This window comes from Culex quinquefasciatus, chromosome 1 (genome assembly GCF_015732765.1).
Source record: "Culex quinquefasciatus strain JHB chromosome 1, VPISU_Cqui_1.0_pri_paternal, whole genome shotgun sequence".
Taxonomy (NCBI): Eukaryota; Metazoa; Arthropoda; class Insecta; order Diptera; family Culicidae; genus Culex; species Culex quinquefasciatus.
In genome coordinates, this window is record NC_051861.1 from 114,467,166 (window position 1) to 114,484,841 (window position 17,676).

The 17,676-nt window shown below is 33.6% G+C and overlaps 1 protein-coding gene across 1 annotated transcript in view; it reads right to left on the reverse strand.

Annotated features, from left to right (window-relative positions):
- The window catches only part of LOC6051046 (cytochrome P450 4c3), a 36,274-nt gene extending 23,135 nt beyond the window's left edge, over window positions 1–13,139 (reverse strand). Inside the window, exon 1 of the mRNA XM_038266756.1 lies at window positions 12,691–13,139. Coding sequence (XP_038122684.1) covers window positions 12,691–12,916 — 226 coding nt within the window. The 5' untranslated portion in view covers window positions 12,917–13,139. The remainder of the gene's footprint in view (window positions 1–12,690) is intronic.
- Between the last annotated feature and the right edge of the window lie 4,537 nt (window positions 13,140–17,676).

Here is a 17,676-nt window from a genome sequence, read left to right on the forward strand (position 1 = left end):
TCAAAACTCAACAAATACTCCAAACAGACAGAATTCATCTAGAAACAATAATAATTGGAATAATAATATGAATGGACTTCAACAAATTGACATAAATTTAGATAATGACGATGATAGCAACGACAAAACATTTACCTACAAGGATTTCCAAGATACAGATATCGATTTTAACGTTTTAAAATTTTCTAAAAATATTATACCATTTGAACAAGCCGAAGCTACATTTATGATATTAAACAGTGTTACGGTACACAAAGAATTGAGTAAATACATTGACCTTCCACATGGTATTAAGGATTACACCAAAGAAAATATATTTGTATTCCCGCAAAAGAAAATTTGGGGTTTAATTTTGAATGGAACATATCGTTCAGCAGTTAAGAATGAAGAATTTTTCGATGGTTTATTTGAAAGCTTTAAAGATTATCCTGATTTTGCTAAAGATGCATCAGTTATACAAATTATTTCTCATAGAATATTTAAAACAGAGTTGGAACTAAACTTATTACGATTTTTGCAATGAAACTTTCAAAGTCATTTACACTATATGCAACAGAAAATGAACGAATTTATGTAAAGCCAGAAGACAGAGATCAAGTGCTTAACGATTTTCACGACGCACCGTTGGGTGGTCACGTCGGAGGTAAACGAATGATAAAAGAATGAGTCCTCTATTTACATGGGAAAATATGCGAAGAGATGTTTTGAATTATGTAAAGCAATGTGATTCTTGTCAAAAGAATAAAATATGGCCAGCAAATAAGATGCCAATGAAAATTACGACAACATCGTATGAACCCTTTGATAAAATTTATATGGATGTGGTTATGTTACCAATTTCTAATAATGGAAACAATTGTGGACTTGTGATACAAGATGATTTAACAAGATTTTTGATTGTAGCTCCCATGGAAAACCAAGAAAGTACTACTGTTGCTAGAACTTTTGTCGAAAACTTTGTTTGTAAATTTGGTGCTCCTAAAGAAGTTGTAACCGATCGAGGTACAAACTTTGTAAGCAAATTATTGCAACACACATGCAAAATATTACACATTAAAAAGATCGTTACAAGTGCATATCATCCTCAAGCTAATTTAGTAGAGAGATCAAATAGAGAGTTGAAAGTTTATTTACGAAATTTTATTGGCAAAGATCCACAATGTTGGGATGAATTAATACCATATTTTATGTTTGAATACAACACTACAGAAAATTCATCAACTGGATATTCTCCCTATGAACTTTTGTATGGAAGAAAAGCTACTATACCAAGCACAATTTATAAAATCAATGATTCAGATTTAAATTATGACGACTATATTTGTTCAATGAAAGATATATTCAAGGATGCTCATGAAACTGCTAGAAACAACTTAATATTGTCAAAAGAAAAAGAAAGGAAATTTATGACAAAAAGACAAATGATTGGGTACCAATGTGGGAGATAGAGTTTTGGTACAAATGGTACAGACAGGAATTGGTCAAAAGTTACAAAATAAGTGGCGAGGCCCTTATGATATCGTTAAATTTAACAGCGATCAAACGACCACTATTAAAAATGGAAACAAATTTGAAGATGTACATAATAATAGACTAAGAAAATATAATGATTAACATAACACTAAATGATAGTTCACAATGTACCCGTATTAACATACATTTAACATAATTTAAAATCAAATGCTCTAATACAAGAAAAATATTTTGAAATGACTATTACAGTACAATTAAAAAAAAAAATAAATAAGCGATTTATGCAATGAATGACATAGTATCATAAACGATTAATATCAAAAGACTACAATGAAGGAAAATATTTATTTTTAACACACGGGATTATTTATGTATATTGAAAAAAAAATAATAATATAAAACTTATTGAATTGATATGATTGATGAATTAGAAAAAACGATTGTTATCAAGAGAACTAAATGAATCAAAACAAATGTGTTACAAATACCGATTTTTTTTATATAGAAAAATAAACATGAAAAAAAAGAATATATGATTGATTTGATATGATAAATGAATTAATGTTGAGTTAAACAAAATATGAATGATTATTATCAGAAAAATGCGCAAACAAGAATGTTATGAATTGGGGATGAAAGATAATTTTTATAAATGATGGAATTGATGGGGTTTAAAAAAGAAACAGATTAAGAAAATACCAGTACTGAGTTTATACATTTTTTTTTTTGAAAAACACGTGAAGCGATAATGATCAAATATAAACATAATAATGAAGCAGTGATGAAACACGTTAAAACAATTAAGAAGCTGTTGGGTTGCAATTTTGGGAATATACTTAATTGAGCTTAAATGGGTTAACAGGGTATTAGAAAAACAATTACGCAATTTTTAACTACAAATAAAAACAAATCAAACGGACTGAACAATAATGAAATTTCAACGACAAGCAAATGGAGATGGTGTGATTATTAAATGTTCCAAAACAACATGTATGCAAGTAAGAATGTGTGTGAGAATAATTGGACAAGGGAAGGCCAACCAGAATGAATGTTGAATGTAAACTTGTGTTTTATAATTTACTTAACAATGAATTAAGAATATATTTTCAGATTTTTATACGCTAATACGAAGGATTTACAGGAAACCATTGGAAGACGATCAAGAAGACAACAATTTCAACAAGGACGAATATGAACTACAGCTCAAGGAAAGGTAAAATTTGTGAGTATATCGTGGGGAATCGGAAAGGACGGTAAAAGTTCCGATCTAGGGATACATAAACTGATAAAGCAACGCCAAAGGAATTAAAAAGTAGACAATTGTACTCTATGGGGAGAGTTTTTTTTTGTCGAATAAAGCTTCAAAACAGTTGTAATCCATGGGGGGATTCAATATGTTAAAAACATTTCAAAACATTTGCACTTTACGGGGATAGTCAAATGATTATTAAAGGGAATGGATAAATAATGCTTCAAGGGAAAATCAAGGGATAAATAATGCTTCAAGGGATTTTCAAGGGATAAAAAAAATGCTTCAAGGGAAAAACACCTTTAAACTGATAAAATTCAGAGGGATAAAAAAAAAATCATAATGATTCAGCATTTTATTGCGAATTGCTCAAATAAACAAATTGATTGAATGGATTTGACAAATTTGAAAACACAAAGTGACAGACAAGTTTCATAAAAAGTTGATATAACAGAAAGGATATTCTAACATGCGCAGTATTGCAATGACAAGATGATAGGATGTATAGATCAATGAAAAACTTTATAGAGTAATTTTTTTATTCAAGTATAAAAACAATAGTCAATTAGAACTGATTTTTTTTCAGTATCAGTATATCAAGAAGATGTATAAAATTGTATAAGTAAATTTGAATTCAATTTTGCATATAAATTGAATGATAAATATTGTTCATACGAAGAAAACAAGTAAGACATTTTTGTGGGAGAAACAAATGTAGAAACTGAAGTAAAATATGACAGAGACGGGAGACGAAACACAAGGATGATCGACGCGTTCGTATGCTGAGAAGTTCTACGCGCTCGTATGCAGAAGTTTGTGATGGCAAGATGGTGAGTGGCAAAGTCATGCGGGAGGTTGGACAGGTAACGGTGTTGATGTTGTTGTAAAAGGTCATATCAATGAGGATCAAGTCGAATTAAAACGCAAGTTTAGTAACGAGACATTCACGTAAAACAAATTACTAAATCGAAATGTGGAATTAAGCGAAGTAAAGATGATTGAAATGCGAAACATCAATTATGGAACAAAAATGCAAGTTGAGATCATACTGCACGTCTGAAACTATTGAAAAGGAGAAGATCATGATAAACAAATGATAACATCATCCGATGTCATTAATTTACAAAAGCAAAAGTTGCAAATTACACGAAAAGACAATTTTGGACAAACAACATGTTCTAAACATTTGAAAAAAAAAAAAAATACACCGACCGATGCAAATAATTTGAGAATGTCAAAGATGCAAATCAACTGGAAAAGTCAATTTTGGACAAAAATACTGGATTTACGGACAATTCACAATACTCAGCAAGTGAAAAGTCAATGCACTCTCAAAACTGACCATAGTCAACTCACAGCTGGGTTATGAAGCATAATTCATTATAGAAACGACAATTGCACTAATCGACGAAATTCAACACCTTAGCCTCGAAAACTGATCAATTGACCAAGTCACTGTGGAATGAATAGCCTCACGAGAAAGACGATTTTAATGGAAGACGACGACGATAACAACCAGCCGATCAACACAGTTCTACAACAACAATAAATTTTGCTTACAGTGGGAAAAATGCAATTATTTTTTTAGGAGAGATAATGAAAATTAATTTCAAATGCAATTTTATTTAAATCAGTTTCAACGAAAATATTTTTACAAGAGAAGTTCAAAACAGTAATTCAAGTAATTTAACAGGACAGAAGATCAAAAGAGTAATGAAAATAATTTTAGAGTAGAAAAATCAAAAGAGCAATTATAATTATAAAGCAATTTACAAGAAAGCACAAGAAGAACAAATTGTAAACCGCACGATCACTACACCCGACAATATTCTTTCCATAGATGATCATTTCTTTCAGACGATCATCTAGCTGATAAGTGTGGGGGAGATTAACCGAACCAATTTTTTTTTAATCAATTTTTTATAGCCAGCCATTAGAGTATCTTTTTTATGATTTTTTGCAAAGTATTTTTCTATAATTTAAATTATTAACTTTGGGAATATTATTTCAACCTACAAATAACTTTCGATAGATGTTCTTAATGCTTTTCAAGAATACAAACATCTAGCTGGTAAGTGTGGGGGAATGCAGCGACCTCAAATTTAAATCATTAAATTTGTCCATTTTTCGAACCTCACCACAGTTCTGACCATGCGCGCTTACGCAAGCATAAATAATTTTACCCGTTGACTCGCGTTGCGCGACAAATAATTGCTTATGTACAGGTGTGGATCATGAGTCATCCTCACCTGAAAAGCCCTTTATTAAATTTCGCCAATTGTTAGGCAATCAAAAAATGGTTAAGCTTTCAATTATGAATGTGCGATGTTATTACACAGGGGAAATTGAGGGTGTGGCTTAACCAAATTCATTGGCATGTTTGTTCAATGAAGAATTCGACCTTCTCATTATTGACCAACATTTTTGAGAATGTTTTGGGAACATAATTTTGATATTCCAATAACATAATTTAAAGTTTCACGACAATGGTTCGAACCCATGACTTCCGATTTTGAGGTGTACTCACTACACCATACGGAAAGTCATGAAGAATTGCAGAGGTCTGCATAATTTAATTCATGAGGTTCATCGATGCTTCTCATCGAAACGGACCACTTTTAGTAGAACAAAATTTAGTAGAGTTTTCGGAGACTGACTATAAAAACCCCAAAATTCTTGAGGAGGGCGATTAGTTCCAGTTAGTTCCAGAATTAGTTCCAGTCAGTTCCAGCCAGCTCCACTCCAGTCCAGTTCCAGTTCCAGAAGAAGCCTCAGACCAGCCGGACCCGCCAGCAGCCACCAGTAGCAGAGGCCCCAGTCCAGCCGGACTTATCGGTGGAAGCCGCAGTCCGCCGGGACTTAGCCGCCGTGAAGAGTCCGCCGGGACTTAGCCGCTGTGAAGAGTCCACCCGGGACTTAGGAGTTCGGGGTCTGGCATGGCTCGGCGAAGAGGTCTGGAGGACAAGTCTGGCTTCAACGTAGAGAATTGGCTCGACGAAAGTCTTAATGAAATTAGCAACAAAAAGTTGAGTGATGTGATCGTGCGCGTAGAAGTTGAAAGTGTTACCGCAAAAATGTAATCTTTTAAAAAAGTGTAATATACAGATAAGTGATGTTTACTGATCTGTTTTGACTCTACAAGTAAATATCACAAAAATCCTGAAAGCCCTAAACCGCTCGGGCCGTTCACCTTGGTCGATTTTGGCACTTTGACATTTCGATTTTAACTTTTTTTAAATATTTCCAAAATTTTGCCAAAAATATCTGTTTTATTTAAAAAAAAATTTCAAGCAGTATGAATTGATTTTTTTGTTGTAAATCAAATAATTCTTTTTAACTGTGATTTTCCACAATGCAAAACATGCGGGCCCTTCTTACTTAAGGGACGACACATCGACCTTGTCGACCGTAAAAGTGCCGGTTGGTGCTAATCTGAGATGGTTTGTTCAACAGAGTCCAACGCGTGAATATTTAAGATCCAAATTCGAAGTTGTGGCCATTTTAGGGCGAGGACCCCCGACGAAGTGCATTCCGAAAAGGTGCCTAAAAATTTGACCCATCTGCTTTCAGCTCGTCTGAGATGTGTGCAGCAGGGTGGAAATCCCTCGGAATTTAATTAAATGTCTCGGTTCAAGGTGGGTCCGGCGAAGCTTGAAGCTCGTCATTTGATTGGGAAATTTTAATTCAAAAAAAGAGGTTTCGACTGTTTATTTGATGACATTACATTATTTCAAAAAAAAAAAAAAAATAAAGTATTAACTCCATTTAAAATTGTAGCATTTAAAAACTTAAAAAATATAAACAATTGTTATTTTTAAGAAAAAAAAAACATATTTAATGCAATTTTTTTGAAGTAATTTCGCTTGTCACACAGAGTCACATAGTTCCCAGATAACCAGAAATTATGATAAATGTGTAATATATCCCTATTATGTTACGATATTTGATGACAGGGTTGCCAGATCTTTTTGATTGATCGTTAAAGTCATTCGAAAACGTACACAATAAAAAACAAGGTTATGATAATATGTATCTGGGAATACTAACAAATTTTATGTTAGATAAAAGTTAAGGATCATCCATTAACCACGTGGGCACTTTTTCAGAAATCTCACTTGTACTAAGCATGCTGTTATTCCTTTCTAGTTGGCATATCAGAAAATAACGTTTAATTTTGGATTTTGGTTGAAATTTCCCTCTTGTTTGTGTAATTTTACATTATTTTAGTTAAAATTTCACAAAAAGGATAAATTTATCCATCAAATTTGTAACCTTTCAAAGTTAAACTTTTTGTAAATATGCATAGCACATATCATAAAAATACTGCTTCAAAAAAATCTCGTTTCTGAAGGTTATTAAGAATCAAGTTCTCAACATTTTACTATTAGAATCTATGATCAAAGTCAAACTAAAAAGTGTCGAACTGTCACTCTTTACACGGCGCTCACGCACACTATCAAAACAAACGTTTGGTAGGGCTTCATCCATAAAGTACGTCACGCTAAAATCAGCCAAAATTTACCCCCCTACCCCCCTTTGTCACTCTTTTCCTATACTTATAACATGCAATGTCACACTTGCTCAGACCCCCCCTCCCCCCCTAGAGCGTGACATACTTTATGGATGACGCCTAGTATGTGTGAACTCCGTGTAAAAGGGGTGTCAAACTAAAACGTGACCCCGTTTGTTTGACAGTCAAACCATCGGATTTTGAGTGTATACAGCAGGGGTGCTCAAAGTTTTTGGATGCCGGGCCAAATTTGAAGCTCAAATGAGCTTGCGGGCCAAATATTTAAAATTGATAGTTTAAAAAATGACTTAAATTCATTTTAATTTAAAAGAATTAAAAATACATCTATCACTTGATATTTATTTTTCTAATTTCTGTGATTTTTGAACATTTTCGTTATTATTATTTACCAACAATTAGGTCGATTCAAATATTTAAAAAGTTTTTGTCCCTCGAATCTGGTCATGGTTGAAGGGAGGCAAAAAAAGTAAAATAAATATAAAATTAAAATTATAACATTGTCTGCATTTTAATTAAACAATAGCAAGAAAGTGTTTCATACACTCGTACAGTTGATTTGAAATCAAAATTTTCAAAAAATGTAAGGTTCGACGAAAAAAAAATTAAGCAGAAAATCTTGTTGTAATGTTAATTTTTTTTTTAAGGTTCAACATGATTATTAAAATAATATGAAATACTTACAGTTTTGCTATCAGGCTGTTGCAAATATTTTTCAAAGTTTATGTCGCCTCCTGTCAAAATTTTAATGGAAATAGAAGTCTTATCAACTCAAAACTCCTCGACTTCGGTCAGAGTCAAGGGATATAAACTTCAAAAAATATTTGCAACGGCCTTATTACAGTATCTTCCTAAGTAAAAATGTTAACGTTTAATAGACATTTCCAAAATTCCTTCATTATAATTTTGAGGATAGTTTCACTAACATTGAAAAGTGTAAAATTATGTCAATTAGGATCAAAAATTGATAAATCATTAGTTTTATATTAAGGGTTACATACATGTATAGAATCACATTAGTTTATATTGAGGGGTTACATACATGTAGAGAATCACAAAATTTGGTAATACAGAAAATTCAAGTAATCCACTAAAAATATGATTTTCAATCACTTGTGAAAGTTTCATGAAAATATTTCGTAACTGAACTGAGTTAGAGACGATTTAAGTTCAAAATTTTGCCATGCGCAAAGTGAACTATCAAACTTTCTGAGCGTTTTTCTCTAAACACAGAGTTGATTTTCGGTTGCCACGATATCTCGAGATGGGCTGGACCAAATGGGCGGAAATTTGGAGTGAAGACGCTCAAGATATATCCCTTTTAAAAAAACACAAAAATCAAAAACTGTCGAATATTATGAAAAACATTAAAAATATTTTTATCTTTTTTTCAAATAAACTTTTTGAAAATTGGCCTTCGTCATGCACACAGGACCGGTTTAACAAGTCTTCACCAACATTTTTAGGCGGTTTGGTCAAAGCAGTGTTGAGATATCGTGGCACCCGTTTTTAGAAACATTTAACTTCAAATAGCCATATCTCGGCAATGATACAACCAAATGTCTTCAAATTTGTTTTGGTAATAGATGTAAATGTATATTTTAATGCCCTGAAAACAGATTTAAAAAATAAATAAATGTATGCTCATACCAACCTCTGACATTTTTGCCAATTTACATGTATGTAACCCCTTAAGAGAAAATAAAAAAATATTGGCATTAACATATATAGAATAAACCTTCATTTTAAAAAAGTAAAAAATCACTTTACAAATGGTCGAAGCGCAATTTGACATGACCATTCAAAATGGGTCTGCGGGCCATGAAAAATCACTTCGCGGGCCACGTTTTAAAGTCAAAATGTAAGAAATATGAAAAGTAAGCATTTTAAATATATGTGAGCAACTTTTATTTTTATATTTCTTAATTTTTCATTCAGCCCAGTTAGCGAGCAGCATTCGGGGACTGGGCCACATTCTCAGCCCAGTTACCGAACGAGTACTGTGGTATGATGATTATTCCAGAATTAAAAAAAATGTTTTAAAATTTGAAAATTTGGCTTTCTGGAACTCGGAAAAGTTTGGAAAAATAAAATAATATTGCACTCCAATGTTTGCATAAACATATGTTCAGAAAACAAACAAAAATGTTATTTTTTTGAAAAACTTGGTTTAATGATTTTACTTGTACTATGTGAATTTGAAAATGTTTTGAACATAAACCCAAGGTCACATTGACCGTATTTCTAATTAATATCCCCTGCTATTTATGTCAAAATAAGTTTGCAGTAATTTATATCTAGTCCCAGATTATGTATGTTTTTTGGCATAAAATGTAAAAAACTCGAATAAAAACAAAAAGGTGACTGGAATGCCAAATGACATTATCATTTGAAGCAAAACAAAACAAAAAGAGAGCATTTTTCGTAGAACAAAAGTTGCTCAAAATTACCTTATACGAGAAAGTTATGGCTGTAGAAAAAAATGGGAGCCCTTTACAATAAATAAAACCGCAGTGACATTTTTTTTGCCAATTCTCAAGTGTTTTTTTATGGCATTCCTCGGAGAGGAAGCCAAAAAGGAAAATAATTTATTTTATTTGAAAAATAAGTAAATAATTCAAAAAAATATTATTCCTCTCTCTTTTTTGGAAATTTAAAAAAAAAATGTAACGTCCTATAAGATGAAATAATAAAATAAGAAAAAAAAAAAATTGTGTGAAGCAGATTCATCCAAGGAGGTTTGGCATTCTGAATAAAGTAGCACAGAAAACGATTTAAATTTTATTCGAATTAGGAGTCGTCCATGAACCCTGTGACTTCATGAAACTTTTATCTAGACACCAGGCTTGCCACATGTACAGATATTTTGGGCACAGACCAAAAACTCAATCAACTATAACTTTTGAGAAAAACATTTTTATCAAAAACTAAACAAGCAAAAAGATGCAAAAAACTAACTTAATCCACCTATGTGGTTGGAGCCTTCCTCACAACAATGGCTGTACACAAGTTTCATCTATTTTTTAGATCCGGCTTCCAAAAAGTACATCGATATCACTTAAGTGGCCATATCTCGAGACAGGGTTGCCAGATCTTCAATGTTATGCACTCGTTGGAAAGGTCTTTTGATAACCTAACCAACAATGGGTCGGATGGTGGATCCGGACATAGTTTACATACATTTAAGTGAGATCCGGCTTCAAAAAAGTACATCAATATCACTTAAGTGGCCATATCTCGAGACAGGGTTGCCAGATCTTCAATGTTTTAGACTCATTGGAAAGGTCTTTTGATAACCTAACCAACGATGGGTCAGATGATGGATCCGGACATAGTTTACATACACTTAAGTGAGATCCGGCTTCAAAAAAGTACATCAATATCACTTAAGTGGCCATATCTCGAAACAGGGTTGCCAGATCTTCAATGTTTTAGACTCATTGGAAAGGTATTTTGATAACCTAACCAACGTCGGGTCGGATAGTGGAACCGGACATAGTTTACATACATTTAAGTGAGATCCGGCTTCAAAAAAGTACTTCATATCACCTAAGGGACCATATCTCGAGACAGGGTTGTCAGATCTTCAATGTTTTAGACTCGTTGGAAAGGTCTTTTGATAATCTTACCAACAATGGGTCGGATGATGGACCCGGACATAGTTTACATACATTTAAGTGAGATCCGGCTTCAAAAAAGTACATCAATATCACTTAAGTGACCATATCTCGAGACAGGGTTGCCAGATCTTCAATGTTTTGGACTCATTGGAAAGGTCTTTTGATAACCTAACCAACGATGGGTCAGATGATGGATCCGGACATAGTTTACATACATTTAAGTGAGATCCGGCTTCAAAAAAGTACATCAATATCACTTAAGTGGCCATATCTCGAGACAGGGTTGCCAGATCTTCAATGTTTTAGACTCGTTGGAAAGTTCTTTTGATAACCTAACCAACAATGAGTCGGATGGTGGATCCGGACATAGTACACATACATTTAAGTGAGATCCGGCTTCAAAAAAGTACATCAATATCACTTAAGTGGCCATATCTCGAGACAGGGTTGCCAGATCTTCAATGTTTTAGACTCGTTATTAAGGTCTTTTGATAACCTATCCAACGATGGGTCGGATGATGGATCCGGACATAGTTTACATACATTTAAGTGAGATCCGGCTTCAAAAAAGTACATCAATATCACTTAAGTGGTCATATCTCGAGACAGGGTTGCCAGATCTTCAATGTTTTGCACTCGTTGGAAAGGTCTTTTGATAACCTAACCAACAATGGGTCAGATGGTGGATCCGGACAGAGTACACATACATTTAAGTGAGATCCGGCTTCAAAAAAGTACATCAATATCACTTAAGTGGCCATATCTCGAGACAGGGTTGCCAGATCTTCAATGTTTTGGACTCGTTGGAAAGGTCTTTTGATAACCTAACCAACGTTGGGTCGGATGATGGATCCGGACATAGTTTACATACATTTAAGTGAGATCCGGCTTCAAAAAAGTACATCAATATCACTTAAGTGGTCATATCTCGAGACAGGGTTGCCAGATCTTCAATGTTTTGGACTCGTTGGAAAGGTCTATTGATAACCTAACCAACGATGGGTCGGATGATGGACCCGGACATAGTTTACATACAGTTAAGTGAGATCCAAATATATGTGAAAACACATTTTTATACATAACTTTTGAACTACTTATCAAAACTTCAATCTGTATAAAACTCGATCTATGGGACCCTAAACCAAGTCGAATGCAACAAGTTCGGGTCAAATCGGTTCAGCCAGTGCCGAGAAACATGAGCTAGTTTGTTGGTCACATACATACATACACACACACATACACACACACATACACACACACATACACACACACATACACACAGACATTTGTTCAGTTTTCGATTCTGAGTCGATATGTATACATGAAGGTGGGTCTACGACGTTTTTATACGAAGTTCATTTTTAGAGCAGGATTATAGCCTTACCTCAGCGAGGAAGGCAAAATGTTTATCTTTTTAGTGTAGTTTACAAAAATTACTCAAATGTATTTTAACTGTAAAAATAATTAGTTTGAGTGTTTGGTCTGTGCCCAAAATATCTGTACTTGTGGCAAGCCTGTTAGACACTATGAAAAATTAAATCTTCATAAAAAGGGTAATATGATTTTTTTTAAAGAAACAACGTAGTTTATAGATTGCCCCCTACAGAAACCAAACTCTTTGCCAAATTTTCTCAGTTCTAAAAACTAGTTATGATTCAAAACCTGTTTGCAATTTTTCCAAGTTGGAGCGGATTTGGCACGTGGGAATTTTTGGCAACACACAGATACAGTAGGCCTACAAATTTGTGTCACCTCTTGTGAAGTTTTTTTTATATTTCTTTTTAATTCTAGTAAAAAAGCCCCTCGCACACTAAACTCACCGTCATGGTCCACATTGATGTGCAAACTGTTGCCAATGATGGGCATGCTGGCCGGGCCCGGAATCTTCTCGATCATCTTCACCAGCCGGGAACGCCGCCGGTTGTAAACGAACATCGCCCCCAGGATCGCCGACACCAGGATCACCGTGAGCGGCGAAAAATATGTGAACACTTTGGCGGCCCGCGACAGCACGAAGCTGCTCTTCACGAACTCCATTTCGAGCATATTTTTTCACTTGATCACACAATTTTCAAAATTACACTTTTTTACTCAAATTTAATTTTCATCGACGCAAAATTTCCGTGGCACTCCGACGGTTTCGTTGTTCGGTTCGACTACCACGATTTGATTTTTTCTTCTCGTAAATTCTGTAATTTTGAAATTAAATTAATTTTGACCAACTTTGGGCTCGGTATGACACACGCGCACGCGCCCCAAAAGTACGAAACAGACTAGTCCGGTCGAGGGCTCCAAACATATATTTATAACTTTGAGCTTTGCCGGTTTAGTCGCGATCTTTAGCTGGGCTGGTGGCTGCTGCTGCAAGAAGAGGAAACGACGAACAATGTCACGTCGCTGGAGATCACGTTGCGGCGATCAAGAAGGAGATTTTCAAAATAAAAGTTGTCGCAGCGGAGCAAGTTAGTCACTAGTAACCCTCGGCGCTTTGTTTGCTTTTTGTTCTTTATCAATGAAGAATTTTAGGATATATGGAATCTATTAAAACATATTTCGTTATTGTAATATTTGTGCGTTAAGCACACCGTTTTTTGTTTTGTAGGAGGTGGGATTGGGTCATACAAATTTAAGCATTTTTGTATGACTCAAGCTCACCCTCCAGACCCAATGTCACCCCTGATGACGGTAGGTTTTTTCCAGAAAGAAAAAGTTTTTTTTTAAGATGCGCGATTAAGAAATAATTTCGCCATTTTTTTTAATTCGAGGTGACTTTGATAGTAGCTGAATTTCTTAGAAGTTCCAGCTATGTATAAAGTATTCAAATCGAATTAATAACGTCAAATAGACGACGAATAAAGTTACATTTAATGTTTCATTTCAATTATTCACAATAAAATGTTTGTTTAACTTAGTTATTTTTTTTATTGTTATTAAAGTATATAAATTTGAGGTTCAGCAAAGAAAAGATCAATAAATGTTTAAAAATTTATTTAATACTAGAGGTGGGCAAAACCGCTCTTTTTTAGGAGCCGCTCATTTTCGTTCGCTCACTAAAAAGAGCCGCTCTTTTGAACGGCTCTTTCGCTCTTTTTCAAAAATTTTATAAAAAGGTTATTTTTAAGAATTGTGTGATTTTGCGAACTCTTTTCTAAATTCTGAGTTAATCGATGAAGTCTATAAACACTGAAGTTAAATCAGGCAAGAGAAATTTTTTTCCATAATCTCTCAGCTTTTTAGTAGATTTTTTGGTAATATTTTATAAGCTATGCAATTTTAAATTCTAAAATTTGTATTCGGATAATACTTTAATGTACGATCAGTTATATAAAGAAAAGCTTTTTCATTTTGTTTAGAAAATCATTTACTTTTGGAATTTCAAAGAAATGTATGAAACTGAGAATAAGTTTGAAAACTTTAAAGTGGTGTTTGGCAGCAATGCTATTTTGGGATTAAATTAAAAAATAAATTGTTGGATTGAGAATTGCATTTTCAATTTTAAAAACAAATTTTGTGATGCAATTTGTTCGAAATTCGATAAATTATATTTATAACAAGTTAAGACCAGAGTTTAAAAAAGAACCGCGGTTCTTTTTTTTACGAGCCATGGTTCGTTCGCTCTTTTTAGTGAACCGGCTCTTTGAGCGGCTCGCTCTTTTTTTGCTCACCTCTATTTAATACAAATAGATTTGTTATGTCCCGTCAAAACCAATGTAGCATGAATCAAAAAATGTCTTCAATTTTGAAGATAACTTGATAATATTAAAGTTATCTTATTTACGAATGTTTAAAAAAAACTCTTCTTCAAGTGTTTTGAACAAGCAAGCTCTGTATGGTTTCATGCTAACCAAACACCCAAAGGAAAAATATATCTTAAAATCTGCAACAGTGGATTTGCTGCAAAAAATGTCACATTTTATAACATTTTTTGCAGCAAGCCCGTAGATCATTTTTGCCCGCGTGTAAACATGTCAGCGATCTGCAGTTCTCACCAACACATATAAAGCTGGCCCGTCCCCGAACAATAATCCAAAGAGAAGAATATGTTGGTGCTCTTTCACTCTCTTTTCATCAAGCGTCCATGGCGCGATGGTAGCGTATCGGATCAAGAACCAAGAAGTTGGTGGTTCAATCCTCGTTCTGTTAAGGGTTTTTTTTTTGTGAAATACAACCAAAAAACCGTCGGTAATGTCGATAATTGTCGGTAACGGGCAAAAATGTCATACTCCTATATCGCAAAAAATGCATGAGGACAGTTTTCATGCAGATTCTGATGTACTTTCATGCCGCCATGCATCAAAATCATGCGACCGCCGTTTGGGTGTATTAATATTATACAGGGCTGTGGAGTCGGGTCATGTTTCAAACGACTCCGACTCCGATTCCGGCTTTCTGAGATTAGCCGACTCCGAATCCGACTCCGGCTCCAGCTTTCAGCTCGAACCGACTCCGACTCCGACTCCAACTCCGGCCTACAAACTCTAGCCGACTCCGACTCCAGCTTTCAACAAATGGTTAGCTCCGACTCCGACTCCGACTCCACATAATTTTAAATGATTCAAAAGTTAGTTAACTCTTATTTTGAAAACATTGATACATAGGATTACTTACGTGCACTCTAAAAGTACTGTTTTTCTCAAGGAAAATAAGTTCGAATCACAAAACTGAAAAAAAAATTCCAGGTAACAAGTTTTAAACGTAATTGAAACAGAAATCAAAAATATCTCCAGTATTTAAGGCATTTTTAGAAGAACAATTCTAGAGTTTTTTTAATTGGTTCTATAAACATATGGAAGACAATAGTTTATAGGAACTTTAAAAAAAACTATAGAATTCAGAAGAATGGAACAAAATTTTGCCGACGATTTATGCTTTTTTTAAATAGTGATTTTTGTAAATTTTTTGACCTCATTTTAATGTAAAATCGAAAGTACTTAACACATTTTTTAAAAGAGTGCACCCCTTTAATAATATAGCCTTTCAAATTTAAATTTTGTCCGAAAAAATCCGGTTTTTTGATTTCCATTTCTAAAATATTGTTTTCGAAAAGTTCATAAAATTTCCTACTAAGAAGATTGGACCTCTGGTTGCTGAGATTTAACAGATAAAAGAAAAAGAAACAGGAAAATTTTTTTTTAGTCTAACCCAATCAACTCTCCATTTTCTAATGTCGATATATCAGCAATTAATTGTCCGATTTTCAATATTGAAAAATGAAACATTCGTGAAATTTTCCGATCTTTTCAGAAAAAAATATTTTATTTTTTTTTGAATGAATAATAACATTTCAAAAGGGCCGACCATTCAATATTTTTAGAAATGGACAATCATGGACACCATTTAAAAAAAAAAATCAAAAAACCGGATTTTTTCGTACAAAATTTAACATTGAATGGATATATCTTTAAAACGGAATACTTAATCAAAAAATGTGTAAAGTTCTTTTCGATTCGATTTTACATAAAAAAGGTAAGAAAATGTACAAGATTTAAATGTTTACATAAAAAATCATCAAAATTTTGGTACATACTACAGAATGGCTTAAAAGATGCGAGGTTTTGTCCCCATACAAAAAAAAACTCAGAAATTTTAAAATACCGAAATTTTTTAATAGTTACCTAAAAATCACCAAATTATTTTCCGTGTACCTATTTTATTAATAGTTCTCATCAATATATACAACTTTGCCGAAGACACCAAATCAATCAAAAAATTCCTTGAAAAGTGACAGGTTTTCGAATATTTACGAACCATTTTTATATGAACACCTGCAAAAATTGTATGGAGATTAGTATTAGTGAATCAATGACACAAAATGGCTTCTTTGGTGATAGGGAAGCCCCCGTAAAGTTTGAGCCAAATATAGCAAAAAAAAAAAACAAGAAATAAAAAGGATGACATTGGTAGATTTCGTAGAGAATTGCTCATCTGATAAATCTATTAAAAAATGGCGACGCAATGCATGCGACTTAAAAATAACAATTAAAAAATAAAAAGTTTTGTGAACAATAAAAAAACATAATTGTTGTTGAATTATAAATAACTCCGACTCCGACTCCGAGTTATCAGAAATTTTCGGCTCTGACTCCGACTCCGACTCCAGCTCATAATATTTAGCCGACTCCGACTCCAGCTGTTCGAGTTTTGACGACTCCGACTCCGACTCCGACTCCGACTCCGACTCCGACTCCAGGTCCCCAAAAAGACCCGAATCCACCGACTCCGGTTCCGACTCTGACTCCGACTCCACAGCCCTGATATTATACATCGTTGCCTTCAACTCCCTTATTATTTTATTTTTTCAATTAATAGATGGCAAAAAAAAAATAACTTAAGCTATATTATGAATCAATAGCGCGGAATTAAAAGGAACAACTAATCTCTTTGTATTCATAGTAATGCATTCTGCTAAAACGCTCATCCAAACCACAAGTAAACTATATGTTTTTATTTTATTTTAATATTTGATAATTAATTAGATGACACAAGAGCTATTTTCAAAAAAAAAAAACAAACAATTTTTTTAAAAATTCAATTATTGTTTTTTATCAGGCTGAAACTTTTTGGATACTTATTCTATCACTAAAGTAGATTGTAAGCGTTATAATTTTGTCCACCCAAGTCTCATTACAAATTTTATAGCTCTCCATACAAAAAGGCCGTGAAAAAAAATTTAAAAAACTGTTTAGTGGGTTAATTTGATGTCTTCGGCAAAGTTGTAAATATTCATTTTTTTAACCAAGCCGCTAAAAAACCCAGCTCCGATCTAAAAATTATCCAATAATCTATTGTTAAACCAATTTTTGATC